General features: G+C 40.8%; 2 protein-coding genes across 22 annotated transcripts in view; one reads left to right on the forward strand and one right to left on the reverse strand.

Moving 5' to 3' along the window:
- Positions 1-1,593: 1,593 nt before the first annotated feature.
- Positions 1,594-5,919, reverse strand: MRPS17 (mitochondrial ribosomal protein S17). Of its 5 annotated transcripts, XM_030536816.1 has the most exons (5): positions 5,870-5,919; positions 5,044-5,132; positions 3,850-4,139; positions 3,630-3,776; positions 1,594-2,345 (listed from the first exon to the last, which is right to left on the reverse strand). In XM_030536816.1, exons 4-5 carry the CDS (start codon positions 3,750-3,752, stop codon positions 2,058-2,060), a joined length of 411 nt encoding a protein of 136 aa, XP_030392676.1. In that variant the 5' UTR covers positions 3,753-3,776; positions 3,850-4,139; positions 5,044-5,132; positions 5,870-5,919; the 3' UTR covers positions 1,594-2,057. The 5 variants fall into 5 exon arrangements, with proteins under 5 accessions (XP_030392676.1, XP_030392671.1, XP_030392674.1 ...); XM_030536811.1 differs by lacking the exon at positions 3,850-4,139; XM_030536814.1 differs by lacking the exons at positions 3,850-4,139; positions 5,870-5,919 and adding an exon at positions 5,731-5,796.
- Positions 5,920-6,551: 632 nt separating this feature from the next.
- LOC115636551 (merlin-like) overlaps positions 6,552-15,752 on the forward strand; it is a 31,855-nt gene continuing 22,654 nt past the window's right edge. For 3 of the 17 annotated variants that reach the window (XR_003996993.1, XR_003996992.1, XM_030536809.1), the window contains exons 1-4: positions 7,456-8,260; positions 10,488-10,568; positions 12,694-12,802; positions 15,585-15,710. Coding sequence is in view for 15 of the 17 variants with exons in the window: in XM_030536809.1 (XP_030392669.1) it covers positions 12,713-12,802; positions 15,585-15,710 (216 nt within the window). In the remaining 2 variants the exon portion in view is untranslated. The other 14 variants (XM_030536807.1, XM_030536806.1, XM_030536805.1 and 11 more) reach the window with 12 other exon arrangements.

Here is a 15,752-nt window from a genome sequence, read left to right on the forward strand (position 1 = left end):
TAACAAAAGCTCTGCCTAGCCACTTGTTTTATGGTGGTGAGCACAGAGAGGATATAAATTCTGTTAACACCATAAATGTCCAGTAGCATGAAAGGGTTTGACTTCTTCAACAGAAAATGAGTTTAAGTACTGTTTATAATAGTTAATTTTGCAGAACAGTGGGCACATGGATAACTAATGAGTTGATGAGCAACGCATGGCTTTTGACAACTGCTCAACAGATTCACAAGCACCAGAGCCTAAGCCTGTAGTGTAGCATTTCCCACAGCAAGCATGCAAATTAAAATGGGTAGATCTTTAACCACAGATGGTAGACTGGAAGGGGGCACAACTGATTTCATATTCCTGAAGAGGGGCTCAGTTTCCAAAATCTTGCTTTATCAGTAGCACCTCATGCACAGAGATGGATTCTCTGGAAGTTTAGGCTGCAATTCTAACCCTGCAAAGCGATGGATGCAGGCACACCTATACACCCATTTGAAGAGTCAGTGAGTGAAGATTCCTTCCCCCAGCTCTGGGCCTGGCCCCTGTGCAGTTGCACCATATATGTTCTTCTGCTGTTCCCTGCAAACCTTGTATTTTGAGGGTTGGAGATGTCCCAGTAGGTTTGACTGCTGAGCAACCCACAGGCCCTGGAACAGCTCTAATTTATGGCAAGGGGCACAATAGTGTCAACAGGCCCAGAATCCCAGCAGCACCAAGTCAACTGTAATCCTGAATTGCCATGGACTACGTGTTCTTTGGTACAGCTTTTAGAGACTCGATCCCTGCATCTCTTTGCAGGATTTGGGGCCTTAATTAGATTTTCTTATTAAGAGATAAGACTTCAGGCATCTTTACTTCCACTCTTTTGTATTACATTTAAGGGGTTTTTCTAATACTCATATTTTGTAACTTTTCTCTTTGCAGCACAATACTTAGGTTAAAACAGATACATCCCTCCCCTATATCTGTGCTGGATACACATGTACTTTTCCTTTGTTTTACAGGCTATTTGAATCATGAAGGACCCACATTTCTCCCTCTGATATGGATTTTACCCCTATGTATTGGTTAAGAATCTCTCTCATAGTCAACTGCAAAACTCTCATTGATTTCTCGTTCCCCTTTGACTTCAATGGGTGCTGGATTATATCTTTTCACTTTGTCAAGCTATCATAGAATCATAGACTATTAGGGTTAGAAGGGACCTCAGGAGGTCATCTAGTCCAACCCCCTGCTCCAAGCAGGACCATCCCCAGATTTTTACCCCAGTTCCCTTAATGGCCCCCTCAGGGATTGAACTCACAACCCTGGGTTTAGTAGGCCAATGCTCAAACCCCTGAGCTATCCCTCCCCCCAATGCCACTGTTTCATTGTAGACTTTTATCAATTTCAGATGGGAACCTTTCCTTTAACATGTCTCGTGACAAAGCAGATAAAATTTGTAATAGTAAGCAATTAAAATTAGGTGGTTTAAATGCACATGCTTCTATTACTCATTTTGCACAGAAGGTTTATGAAATGTTATAACAGGCTTGCTGCTGTAGAGTGGCATTACTAATAATAAAATGAAACAACATATGTAAACATATGGATACAGGATTTCTACAATATTTTTAAAAAGTTTTAATTGTGTTACTTTAAATATTAGGCTACAAACCACAACAGATTCAGTTCCAGGGTTCAGACAGTCAAACATGGGAAAAACATCCTCCCATGAATATTAAACTATATATAGATTTATGCTCTTAAAACATCTTAATAAAGAAGAACCATTCTTAATTTTGTGACTGAGGTGGTAATTTTGACATTCTTGCTAAAGATGGGGCAAAACTGGGTGTTAAGAAAATAAAACATTAAGAACACAGCTTAACTGTGATTTAAGTTTTTTCCACATTATTTCTAATTGATAAATTCCCCAATTTTAAAATCTCTCTGTCATTTTGGTGTTGGAAGTAATTCAGTTTATTATTTATTGTTACTAACAATAGAAAGATTTTACATCCTAAGACAATGGGCACAACCAATCCCTCATGTAAAGAGCCCTCTGTTTACTGGCCTCTTCCCACTCTTTATTACTCTGTTGAGGAAACTTTTAGCTCTTGGAGCTTTTCACTTAGATAGGTGGTGTCTGCTTCAGTTAGACTTTCTGAGTCTGTTAGACTTTCCAGGAACCTGGTTCCTGCACAGGCCTTTCCAGTCACTGGGTCTATGACATTTCCAACCTTGAAAACAATCTCAGCCAGTTCATGTTTCACATTTTTGGTCCTCCGCTCAGGCAAAGCTTTTAGAAGAACAATGTCTCCGACGGCACATTGCTGCAATGGATCATGAGCAAAATAAGTTTTTCGCTTGTTAAAGAACTGTTGGAGAGAAGGAGAAAAGGAAACCCAGGCATTAGGACTCAAAACTAAAAAAGGTGACCAGTAAATTTATGTTCAAAAGCAAAATGAATTGGAAGTTTTGCTATCAGGCTGGTAGTGCAGGTATGCATAACTAACTGGGTTTTTGCCCAAGCAAAGCCACTGGTAGATGCGTATGGTATAACGGTAGAACTGGGCAAATGTAACATTTGCTGTTCTTCACCCAGGGTATGTCTTTGGCCCTAGTACTGTTACTATTCACCAATCTTTGACTCATCAACTCCATTCTTGACCGCTAGTTGCCTCTGGTTTATCATCTCAGTCCGTCCCATGCTTAAGATGCATCAGAATGACACTGCATTGCATTCAGCAAAAATGGCTGTCAAGGCTCTTCCAAGCCTAATAATAATTTGTATAAAACGGCAGAGGGGAAAAGGTCAGAAACTATATAATTCTCATCCTTCTCAATACACCCAATTCCCTATCCCTGTGGTATTAGTGTTGCACCAATATCTCCCATATGAGCACATTTTAGTCCAGTTTTAGTAACTTTTATTGTCCTGGGGGAAATATCAGGATCCAGACTATATCCCTTGAGAAGATTATGTAAATTATGATTGAAAAGTTGTGGAAAATGCACACTAAAACAGAAAAGAGTCAATTACAAATCTAACCTACCTTCTTTTATCTTATAAACTGCAGAATTGACTAAAGGAAGCACGGTTTCTCTTGAATCTAGTCTTTAATAATAACTGAGGGAGGCCTGCCTTATAAATAGTCTGATTATTTTATTATTGATAAATCTAAATTGATTCAGTGGTTCAAATGCTAAAGAATAATTTCTGCAATTACTTATTCAAAGTGGTTAGGAAAAAGATATACTAGGCAATTATTTTAATATCACCATATATAAAAACTATTTTATAACTTCAAGCTTTCAAAATGGAGCAAAAGCCCAGAAATTTATAAAAATTTTTAAAAGGACTTTTCAAAAATCAAAGCACGAATTAATAGTCCACTTTCCCAGCTCAGATTAAAATGCGTTAACAGAAACATTCAAGGAAATGCATTTAATGGATAATCTGATATGGCAAATTTTATGTTCTTACACTGGTTTTCCTTTCTACGCAGTCATATTCAGAGCCAAATTCCCATCCAATGTTCTTAATTAGTTAATGTAAACAGTTTACAATGAAATCCTAGTATTTCAGAGAGTCAATACAATTTTCTATGACAGTGAATATGAAAATGATCTTGCAAAATAAGTTGGTGACCAGACCTTACCTTTAGTAAATAAGGATCCAGCACAAGCCTTGTCACTCTCACTTTGGCAGTTTTATGCATCTTAGTTCCAATTACTTTCCCTATTATCCATTTTGCATGGACAGCTCCACGTAGTCCAGACATTGTTTAGCTATGATCATCCAGTGCCTGGAAAGAAAACTAAAATGTTACTTCATAAAAAAAAAATGAAGTGTTTCTGTTCAGTGCCAAAATGACAAACCTGGTCCCAACCCAATCTCTCTTTTAGTCCTTCGAAGGGGTGAAGCACAGACAGCAGCAGTAGTTCAAATTTCCCCACATTCCTCCTCTTCTCCCTTGTATCAAAACCTACAAGTAGGTGTGCAAATGTATGTCAGCCTCTACACCCAATTTTGAAGACAGCAACTGAGGTAGTGATTTCAGGGGCGTAGACTTGGACCCCTTGCGTCCACTGAAAAGTGAACTGCACCCAATTCATTTTACATGGTTCAAATAGCCATCTCATTAAAATGCTGGATCCAAATTCATAACCTAGAAATGAAAAATTAATTATGTTAATATGAACCTAATCCATACCCAAATTACTGTTCTTGTCTTACCTTTCTTTGGTATCTTCACTATAACTCCCTTACAATTTTACCTAACATATGAATAGAATGATGTAGAACAGAAACCCCCCCAGAACTAAGCAAACAAAAGCCCCAAACAAAAAACAAAATTGCTATATGAAATATTCCAGTTTTAGGGATAAAAATATTGTACATATGTCTGTATACTCCATGATTATGAATTCAGAAACTGAAACTTGAAGAAAGATGTCATGATACTTTCAAAATGCACTGGAGGTTAACTAAGTTGCATGTTTTTTTCTCACATCAGATGCATTCCATGAAATGATTACTTTTAAAATTACTTCTGCTGTTCAAATAAGAGTGTGTGAATATAACACCAGTTTTGTCTAAACATGGAAGAGTTTCTCTGCAGTTGCACATTACCTTGATGAGCCCTAAAGGAAAACTGAGTCTTCAGAAAAAAAAAATAAACTAGGGCAATTAAAAAATTATTAGTTCACTAAACACCCATTCCCCTTGTCGAAATAAACTTTGCTAAAGACAGCCATCAACACTAAAGGGATTCTTAATCTGGCATGTTCTTTTGCTAGTTATTTCCCACTAAGCAACAAAAGCAGAAGTACATGCCTTATATACATATATACAAGGTGGTGCATACTTTTATTTCTACAGTACTCAGCACGAGAAAAGTAAATAATACATTTAAGGAAATACTACAAAAGTAGAGAAATGTGTATCTGAAGTCCAACGCCTCAGAAGGTGCTAACGCAAACAGTTTTTCTTGTCACAGACCATGGCAAATTCCAGCTACAAACAATTAATGTGACAAAGAAAGAAAATAGCATTGTTCTTTTTTGACACACCTTTTGTGCAATGTTATGCTTGGCCGAAGAGTCTCTCCAAAACCTCGGAGATACTTCTCTCTCTATTTTTTATTGTGATCTACACATACCTACAAGATAAAACAAAACAAAAAAAGCACATTTCAACAGAAGAGTTAACAGACAGATCTTCTCTGCACATTCATGCGCAATAAAATATCAATTCTCAGTTGCATGGTCTAGTGGTTGGAGCATTACGCTGAGGGTCAGGATTCCTGGGTGCTATTTCTACCATTAACTTGTTGAGTGAACACAGGGTACAAGTAATTTTTGTAAGCCTAGCTCATTGGGGATCATGATACAGGAGTGTTGTGAAAGCTGAATCACTAGCGTTTATAAGACATCAGAGATGCACTGGGAGGGAAAGTGCTGCAGGCAGGAAGGCCCAGATCCTTACAAGTATTTAGTCACCTAACTCTCACTGATGCCAATCGGAGTAAACCACCTAAGTACTTTTGGAGGATCTGGACCGAAGCTGTCTCACTAGGAAGGGAAGCACTTAGGGAGAAAAAAGATCAAGTCAAGGCAGCAGCAGTGGCCCTGTCCTGAGAAGCCCCCAGAGCTCCGTCCCTGCGAGACCCCCGCCCCCAGAACCCCCCCTTGGAGCCCCTACCGCCCCCCCCCCACACCCCCTCCCTCGGCAAAGGCCAGCCCCAGAGCCTGTCACACCCCGGGGCCGCTCCCCAGCGCCGAGCAGAGGCTCGGGACCCTCCCCCGCGGCTCTAGGCCACGCTCCGCCCGCGGGCTGTGCCAGCTAAGCAGGGACCGAACGGCCAGCTCCTCACCCCCCCCAGCACTCCCTACCCACCTCACCGGCCACCAGAGGGGGAGGAGCTAGTGCCGGAAAGGGCGGAGCCAAACCCGGAAGGGATGTGCTGTCCCTGAGGGGGGCGTGGCCAACCGCTGTAGAGGAGGGGGAGGGGCCATTTAAAGGCGTAGGGCTGCCCAGGGGGGGAGAGAGGGAGGCCCCCCGCTGTGGCAGTGGGGGGAGTAGCATCGCTCCTTGTCTCCTCCTGGGCTAGTCGCACACGGGGATTAAAATGGGCTGGAGCAGAAGAGGAGCTTGGGCTGCAGCCCCTCAGGCAGGGGAGGGGGGGCTCTATTGCTTGTAATAAAGGGGAATCTGGGCTCCACTTCAACCCCTGCACATGAGCAATAGGGTGCGCCTACGGGGGGGGCGGGATGGAGGTCTGGTTGTGTGGGGTGGCTGAACTTGGGGGGTTGGAGTGGGGCTGCTGGAATGCTCTTGAGGAGGGGGATGGGGAGGAAGAGGCAACAAGACCTGAGAAGATGTTGCATCTTGCCTTCTAGGAACGCCATGTAACCACCAGCGTGCTCTTGCGGGGTGTTTCTGGCAAGTACTGTTCATTTACCCACATTTTGCCACCTCCAGAGGTGGTTTAGGATTTTGTGCGTGCGCCCCCTGCAGTGTGGTCTGCCCTGGTGGCAGGCGGAGAAGTCATGTCTTCTTAATTTCCTTTGCTGCCCAGTACTGGACCCGGGGAACTACTTTCTACAGCGGAGGGGAGAATGCAGTCTTGTGTCATGGACCATTCTAACCTACCATTCCTTGCCCCCTTTCCCATCAGGGCCAGCATTGCATCAAGTCATGGTTCGAGCAGTCACAAAACCCCTCTCATAGATGAGTATGAGTAGAGCTGATTGAATTCTTCATTATGATTAACTTAGCTGAAGATTTTGTCAAATTATTCATAATTACATTTTCCATTATTCAGCCATGAGTGTATTTCGTGGATCCCTGGTTGGAGGTGCCCAATGAGATGAAGATGGAAAGGTATAGGAACTGAGGTGCCTTGTTCCATTTCACCAGAGTGTCTGTTAAGAACTGTGTTTAAATAAAATACCCCTTTGTTTTATTGTGAAATGGTATCCTTTTGCACCTCAGGAAAGCAGAATCTGATGAAATGGAGGCCTTTCTCAGAGGGGTTTATTGGACCTCTGCTCATTCTCAGACCAAATCAGATCAATAGGCCAAATTTTGCTGTTACACCTGTATAAAAGTTTATATTGGTGTAACAGACGCAGGGGAGTTTGGTCTATTGTTCTTGTTTATCCATTTCCTAGTGGAATTTGGATATTTAAGAAATTGACTTATACTGTAGCTCAACTCTAAGCCTGGTCCACAACTAAAATGTAGGCGGATCTAGCTATGTTGCTCAGCAATATGAAAAACTCACACCCCTGAGAGATGTAGTTAAGCTGACCTAAATCCTGCTAGGTCAGTGGAACTATCTACCATTTTTGGAGAGGTGGATTAACTACGGCAATGACAAAACCCTTCTATTGCTGTAGCACACGTCTACACTACAACACTATGGTGGCACAATTGCGGAGTTATAGCCCTAAGAATGGCCAAGGATAGACTTGGTGAGTCTCTGCATTCTGGGCAATGTGCTTTTGGCAGCTTGTTAATACTGTTACCCCCATCCCATTTCTTTGACTTTTCCTCTGATTTGGGGCTAGCTGAACTGCAGTCAGTTTTGTTTCTGAGTAACTTTGGGTCTGTGAATATATTGGCCATTGCCCATTTACAGCCCTACTCTCTTTAGATTTTATCATCTCATCACATGTCACCACAGCAGGAAGTAGCAAGAGGCAGGGTGGTGTTTACCTATGAAGAGTACACAGCACAGTTTCCTTTTTTTAAGGTGGTTGGCTGTTTTGAGGTGAAGCTACTCTTTGTGGTTGGGGATCCTGTCAAAATAATACGATCAAATATCTTTAAAAGAGTTGTGACACTCTGCCACTGTCTCTGATCAGTTTTTACATATGTGTGTATCAAGATTTACAGGCTCCTTCCTGAAGCATTTCTCTTTTAAGGTCTTGCTGCTTAAACTGCAGTGAACGGAAAATTGGGGAGGAGTCTAGCCAGCACAGGCAGGAAATGGTTAACAGCCATTCATATCACCTGGAAAAGCAATTCTTTGATTTGTCAGAGGGCGCTAACATGCTGCAACTCATAGGAAACAAAGGAAAGGGAAGCAACTATTAAACGTGAGCCTAGATCTTAATTTCAGTAACAGAACTGAGGAGTGAGGCTGGACTTTGATGTGTGCTGCAAAATGTGGAATTTGGGATTGAAAGTAATTTTTTTGTCCTATCTCGGTTCAGAGAGGAAACAGGGAAATAAATCTGGTTCCAGCTGGAGAACTTAGACTCAGGAGAAGTTATCTGAGAGGTAAGGAAATTATTTATATCTCACTCACATGTTAAAAATAATATTTAAGCAAATCAGGATGGGGAGCACAGATAATAATCTTTAAATTAAACTATTTTTGTAAAAGAAAAAAACACCATTTATCTCTTAACTGTCTGCATTCTGTTTATTTGCACTAATTTCTGGTCTTAAAGTGTAGAAACGGGAAACAGGAAAAACTGATGAGGCAGTAGAACTTGTGAATAAAAGTTGCAGTAAATACTTCAATGATGATGAAGGCAAGAGCCTTTCAAATTAGGCAGTGTTTCTGTCAATATAGTGCCTTTAAAGTACTCTGCTCCTTTTATTGCAGGATATCAAAGTGCTTCACAAACCTTAATTCATTAAACACCATTTCAGTGCCTTTGAATCACGAATTTGGTGCTTGTGAAAAGAGTTTATCGGATATGCCTGAAGATTCTCATGGTTATCCACAGACCACATACAGCACAGTCACTGCCCCACCAATGTGCTTGAATCCTAATCTGAAAGAATTAATCCTAATTAAAAGATTAACCATCTTGGCTCATTCATTTCTTGCTTTATCTGCTGAGAAAACAAGGTTGCCAGTTAAAAAGGTGTGTGTGTGTGTGTGTGTCTCACACACACATGTGGATGCTTTTCCTCTTGAATGTGTGTGTGAGTATGAGAGAGAGAGAGACACACACACATACACACACACTTGGATTTGGACTGAGACTGCCAAACTGTGATCTAGCTGGTAACACTTTCCATATCAGCCAGAGCTGGACTAAAGCAAGTGCCATATAGCTGAAAGCGTTTATATCCCATATACAGTTTCATGAACAATCCAGTTACCTTGGTAGTACTAAATTGAAAGTGAATAAAATTCAGCTTCTTGGTAGGGTTAACTACAGTAACTTTGGTTGAGATCTTTTGATATCCTGGTTTCTGTAATTTAATTACCTCTGGTTTATTATCACTAGCAGGATTACTGATTCCACTTTTTTTCCAATTCTGGTTTAGCTTGGTGTCATAAGTCTAATGATCCGGATTGTTTACACTTTTGATAAGCTCTTCAGAGCAGTGACATGTTCTGTTTTATATGTCTGTAAAGTGCAATGCACACCTATGTGCTGTATAAATAAACTGTAATCCTTGCAACACTCTTGCAAGAGTTGCTTTGCCAGTTCTTCCTGCTGCTATTTTCCTTTATCGTTCTTCATCCTGATCCCTTGGTCCAGGTGCTAGTTTTTGGGTTTGTCCATAGGCTGTGGCAGGCAGGAAGAGGACTGTAGTCCAGTGAGGAGTGGCTGCTTGGGTCAATTCTGGAAGTTCAGAGTGCTTAGCAAACCGCTTTCCTCAGTGAACATGGTGAAAGGTGGGGCCATTATCATTTCATTCCAGTAATTACATTAGATCACTGCATTTCGATTTACATCTTTCAAGCAGAGCTTATGTCATTCTTCAATGAGTTATGAGGGGGAGGAGGAAGCCCTGGAAATTCACCACTTCTCCAGGGTTCCCTGGCTCTAAAATGTCAATAATTTCCTACCCAGCCAATGACTGTGTTTTTCACCTCACCCTCTCTATGTACCTGCTGTGGCTTGCATTGTTATTTACTAAATATTATGACATGCTTCTGTTTATTGCAATTTATAGCTTCTGTCGCTCTGGGAATTTCCTAAATAAATCATTGGAACTCAGTGAAGGAGATCGTATCTTGATACAAGTTGCCCATGACTAACTGTCCAAAGTGGTTATTACTAGCAAGAAAACTTGACACTGTTTACCATTTTGTATTTCACAAAGGATTTCAGAACCTCATTATGCTGGCCTGCAAGGTTTCTTTTATTTGAAAAGGTTCCTTTGTTGCTAAGGGCCTGACTCTTCTTTCACTTACAAGGGTTTTAAACTGGTATTACTCCATTAAGGCTCAGTAGAGTTACTCTGGATGTAAACTGGTGTAAAAAAAATCAGCAGTGGGTCCTTGGATTAATCGTTGCGGAAAAGCTCTCTTCTTACAGTTCCTCAGAGTAGGTCTGGTTGAAACTAGGAATTTCCTTTTAATGAGAAATTCTGACGTTTTAAAACTTGAGGCTGTGTAGTAATTTTTGTTGTCAGAAGGGGGTCGTGGTGCAATGAAGTTTGAGAACCCTTGGATTAGTGACTTCAAAGTATACGTTAAAAACAGATTACGTAACTTCTTGCCCTCTTGTCTCTAGCTACTGATTCTCTGTCTCTGCAGGACTGGGGGTAGAAGGTTTAATTCCCCTGTTTCACTTTGGTTCCGCTGGCATCCAACAGTCATCTCCTGTACCAGTGCTAAGTACGTCTTCTCTAATACTCTATATGTGTTGTACTTTGTGGAAGTATTAGTTACTTTTACAAAAGGAAAAGCTGTGTGGATATATACTAGACACACACAGGTACGATTACCGTCATGTGCACTGGTCACATCTAGAACAGCTTGGAGGATTGAGGCCTAAAATGGTATCCAAGTAATTAAACTGTTGTTTTCATATAGCTTCAGTTCAGATCCTTACTGAGACTTATGATGGTGGCTGAGTTGACACAATGTTAATTTCATCTTTTGACAGAAGTACAACTTTGTATACTAAATACAGAGGCAGTATACTGTAGTGATTAGAATGCAGGCTCCAATTGCCCTGTGGACAAATTGGATTGGTTAGACTGGTGAAAAGTGGTTGCACCCCTCTCTCCTCCAGGAAAATACTTCCAGTACAGGGATTGTTCTGGAGGTGTGAGTGAGAGGGTTTGGCTAGGGCACGTCTGTGTCCCAGCTGTTCCTCAACCACGTTACAGCACATCTGCCTTACAGCCAAGGCACAACTTGGCAGTGCTGATCTGTGCCTGAGCCTGACGCAGTCTCCAGCAGCCTCAAGATTGGGAGAGTGTGAGCCCCGTCCCCATGATTTCTGCAGTGGTCTCAGTGCTGGTGCAGGGATCGATTCTTCATTGAGAATCTATTCTCGACTCTGCCTGTGTTTTATGTGTTGTGTTTTGTGTATTGGTTGTGTGACCTTGAGTACCTTACTAACCTGCTCTCTGCTTCTGTGTTCCCATCAGTAAAAAGAGAATGTGCATGCTTGAGATATTTGGTTGAAATGCAAAATACATGGAAAATACTTTGTATCTTTGCCAATTTACAGCTCAGTAGAAGAGAAAAAAGGGACAAAGATGCTTTATAAATTATTGGGAGGTTCAGACAAATGGAACTTTTCAATTTAAACTGGGACTTTATTTAGGAATTTTTAAAGACACGATTGGAGGTTAGCCACACTAAGAACAGTTTTAGTTTGTAAGATACCAAGAACTCTGGGTCTCTTCTTGGCTTATATCAACCTCCGATGTTAACTTGGCTGTGTATGTTTCCGATCAAAGCTATTAATTCATGTTTTTTAGTTTATGGAACAAAACTTTATGGACTACTGTCCTACACTCATAGAATCTGAGGACAGCGTAGCGCGGATCCGTGTCCCACTGCCGAGCTCCCTGCTTGAAACATTTAGTTCGGCTACAGTCCACTTTATTTAAAATATATGTTATGTGGGCTTATACAAATCTGAACTAAACTCACATCACAAGAACTCATGTAAAAATAAATATTTAAATTACCCTACATCAATGAGACTTAACTGATTTTTAAATATATAGCCTAGAGAAGCATAAAAATGCAATTTATTCGCTGCATATGTTGTTTACGCATGTGTCACCGAGGATGCCCTCATCTCATTGACAGGCAGAGCAGGATTAAGAACAAAATTTGTCCTTTCTGGTCAGCACTGTGGATCTCTGCTCTTTGGTGCGTATTTTTGTTGCGTATTCTGCAACACAAGTTCCACTGATGTCAGCAGCAGTTCTGTGCTCAAAGAGTATGGCATATGCAACAGAGATCCTGGCTTGGGAGGGAGAATTTTGTCTAAGTCTGTAAAGGGACAAGATAAATGTAATAATTTGTGTTATTGCAACACAATAGTAAGATGTTGTAGTTTATAATACCTTGACGTTTATGCTGCAACAGATGAAGGAAGCACTTCAGGATCTTGGGGGGACTGGATCTGAGAATGTGTGGCTCGCATGTGATAAGAGGCAGACAACAGGCCCTTGCAATGGTGGGGCTGAATATCAGCTCAAATTGGAGGAAAAGTTGGAGACTTATTCATATAAATAATACATTAAGAAAAAGTTCGTTTCTGTACCGTAAAATCTTAATCTCCTTTCTTGGTTATGGTCTGGATTTTCTATTGTTGTCAGGTATGCTATCACGTACAGAGACAACTCATAATAAAGAGCGATTTCCTCCTCCTTTCCCAAAAGATCAAATTTATTTTATACTGGGATTTATTAATTTATTCTAGAAAATAGATTTGCAGCCCCAAATTGTGTATTTAAATGTATACTTTTGTTAATGTTACTCTTGTTCATTCTAGCTGCAGTTGTCCTGATAAAATGTCCATCAGGGGACTGAAGAAGAAGCAGCCTAAGACTTTTAAAGTGAAAGTTATAACAATGGATGCTGAAATGGAGTTCAGCTGTGAGGTAAGTTTCCTCGAGGTGGGGGAAAGAAAGAGAGAACTTACATCCTCCATGTTACTAAGGTGTGACTTGGGGAATTCTGAGTACAACCACAAACAGGCTTTGGAAAAATAATTGTTAATCAGGGGACTGGATGGCTCAGGGGGTTGTAATGGAATTTTGAACCCGACTCTCCACCATTCTGTACCTTGTGTAGTCACTTACACCTGTGGAAAGTGGGATTCTGACCTACTAGCATTTCATATGTATTTTGAACAGATGTTAATGAGTACATGAGGTGCAGGACAGTTGAGAATCAGACCCATAGTCTCTCACCTGTAAGGTGCTGGTTTGAATGCAGCTCAGTTCAGTATTTCCTGAAAGGCATTGCTATGTATTGGTTGTTCAGTGGCCTATGTGAAGTAAGTTGGGTGGTCTTAGTCCAGTTCCCAGTGGATAAGTGTCCACATTACAAAACCACTTAGCACTTGTTGCCACCTTGGGGATCTCAGCAGACAGGCCAAGTATTGAATAGACCGAACTACCCACAACCTTATAGTACCTCATGGTGGAGGTATGCCGATGGGGGCAGTGTAGGGAAGCTTGTGCTGCCACTGACCCTGCCCTACATATAGAGGTAATGATTAGCAGCACTAACTTAATAAATGTTAATTTTAAAGTATTCACCAAAATACACTGACATGGTATATGTGAAAAGACAGTCGTACAGGTAAAGAATTAATCAATGCATGCACTCTGTAATGGGTATCCGTTAGAGTCCTCAGTTAATAGATTATTTAAGAAATAAAACATCAGACCTAAGGTGAGGGACCATTAATTGTCTCAGAAAACATGTTCTGTTATGCACCCTTGACTTCATATGCTCAATAAAAACCTAAAACTACCACCGTAAAATTAATTTCTGATTGTAGCACCACAGTACAGCCAAAGTGCCAGCTGGCGAGATTTCAGTCTGATTTTCATCCTAATCAGACTGGTGTGCAATACAAGGACCTCTTGTAAATATCAGTGTGTGGGCACATATATAATCTTTGTACCAATGACAGTCCTGCAAGGTGCTGATTGTGGCCCATTCCCGTTGACTTGAATGGGAGTTGCAGGTGCTGAGCACCTTGCCAGAGCAGGTCCACGGTCTGTAATTTATTTTACAAGTTGCAGAATGATTTCCCCCTGCATATTTGAGTTGGGAACTCAGACCTTATCCTCAAAGGTGCCTGCTGTTTCCTGGGATTTAAACACCATTACCATGCTCAAGTATATTTGTTTAGTCAGAATGACTTTTAGAAAGTCAAAGCTCTTGTCTTTTCTGGGGAAATCTCTTTTTGGGGGCGGGGGACAAATCTGGACATGCAAGTTAGTTCTCTCCTTCCACTGGTTATGACTCCCCAGTAAACAAAATCAAGAAATGCAGGCTGCAAAAGAAGAGAGTGAATGAACACCAAATGCAGGAGAATAATGCAGCAGATGACCAGTCACTCGTTGAATTGGGGTTTACTGTGGAGGAAATACAGAAATGGCCAGCTGGTCAAAACATACTAAATCAACAGTAGCAAAAAAAGAGTAGGAAATGATTCTATTTAAAAATCAAAGATGAAAATTTAGAACTGGGATGGGCTGAATGAACTTGCCGTTGTGGGATTTGGCAATTTTGTTTGGGTTTGTCAGTTCTGGGTGTGAATTGTTACATAATTCCTGGTTTTTAGAAGTCACCCAAAGATCAACTAACCTAGTTACAGGTAATATGTTGTTGTTACACATTGATCTCAAATAATTTTGTCAGATTAATAGAAATAAAGGATTTTGGAATATTGCTTACAGCTCAGGAACCTTGTTAAATTCAATGTAATGTATTCTCTCCCGTCCTCTGCAAAATATTTTATTTTTTTGTTGGGATGATTTCCTTCTCCCCATCCAATATTACTCATAAATTCACTTTTTTTACCATGAAGTTCTCAGGGTCTGACCCATGTTATTAGACAGCAACTTTTGTAACATCCTGCCATATAGGAGAAACAGATGTGTAGCCTTTTCAGAGGAAAACTGTGAGAGAACTTCAGGTCCTTTAATCGAAACCTTCTTCCTACATGGAGCTGGCCTAGCAAACGAATTCATTCTGTATCTATGCCAGGCCTATCGTTGGACTATGTCATTACGTTTTTTTCCTGGATAAAACAAATCTTGCCTCTATTGTGAGATTAGTTCTATCCCAATGAAGGCAATGGACAACTCCATTGACTTGAATGAGAGTAAGGTAAGAGCCTATATAGTTAAGAGGTCAAGTTGGTCTGTGGTGTAATTCACTGAAGTAATGGAGTTCATCAAGGATGGATTTACCCTATGATTTTTATGCATTACTGTTCTTCTAGGCTTGGGCCTCCCTTCAACGCACCTGCCCCCATCTTTCCAAGTTGCACGAATTATTTAATAATACTTTACAAATTATTAATAAAAGTTTGCAACATAGCACCATCCCTGGTTGTATATGCAAGTGAAATACAGGATAGAGAAGTTAAGTGACGTACTCAGAAGCTGCACTGTGAATCTGTGGCAGAGCTTAGAAGAAACATCAAGAAGTCTTGGCTCTTGGGCCTTTCCTCTGACCACTAGACAACAGTGACACATTTATTTGAAAAGCAGAAGGTGAGATAAATGCAGTTCTCAGGAAGAAGGCAAACCATGACCTGGTTAATCCTCCATGCTTTGGAAAACCAGCCCTAGAACATCTCATTAAGATAATAACATTTGAAAAATCCATTGTCATTTTTTTTCCCCATTCTCATTCTAGATGAAGTGGAAGGGAAAGGACTTGTTCGACTTGGTGTGCCGAGCATTAGGACTAAGGGAAACTTGGTTCTTTGGCTTGCAATACACAATAAAAGGAATGTACACCTGGTTAAAGATGGATAAAAAGGTATTGAAAACAATTAGCCTGTAAAAACAGCAACCTGTCAAC

The sequence above is a fragment of the Gopherus evgoodei genome, chromosome 17, assembly GCF_007399415.2.
Source record: "Gopherus evgoodei ecotype Sinaloan lineage chromosome 17, rGopEvg1_v1.p, whole genome shotgun sequence".
Taxonomy (NCBI): Eukaryota; Metazoa; Chordata; order Testudines; family Testudinidae; genus Gopherus; species Gopherus evgoodei.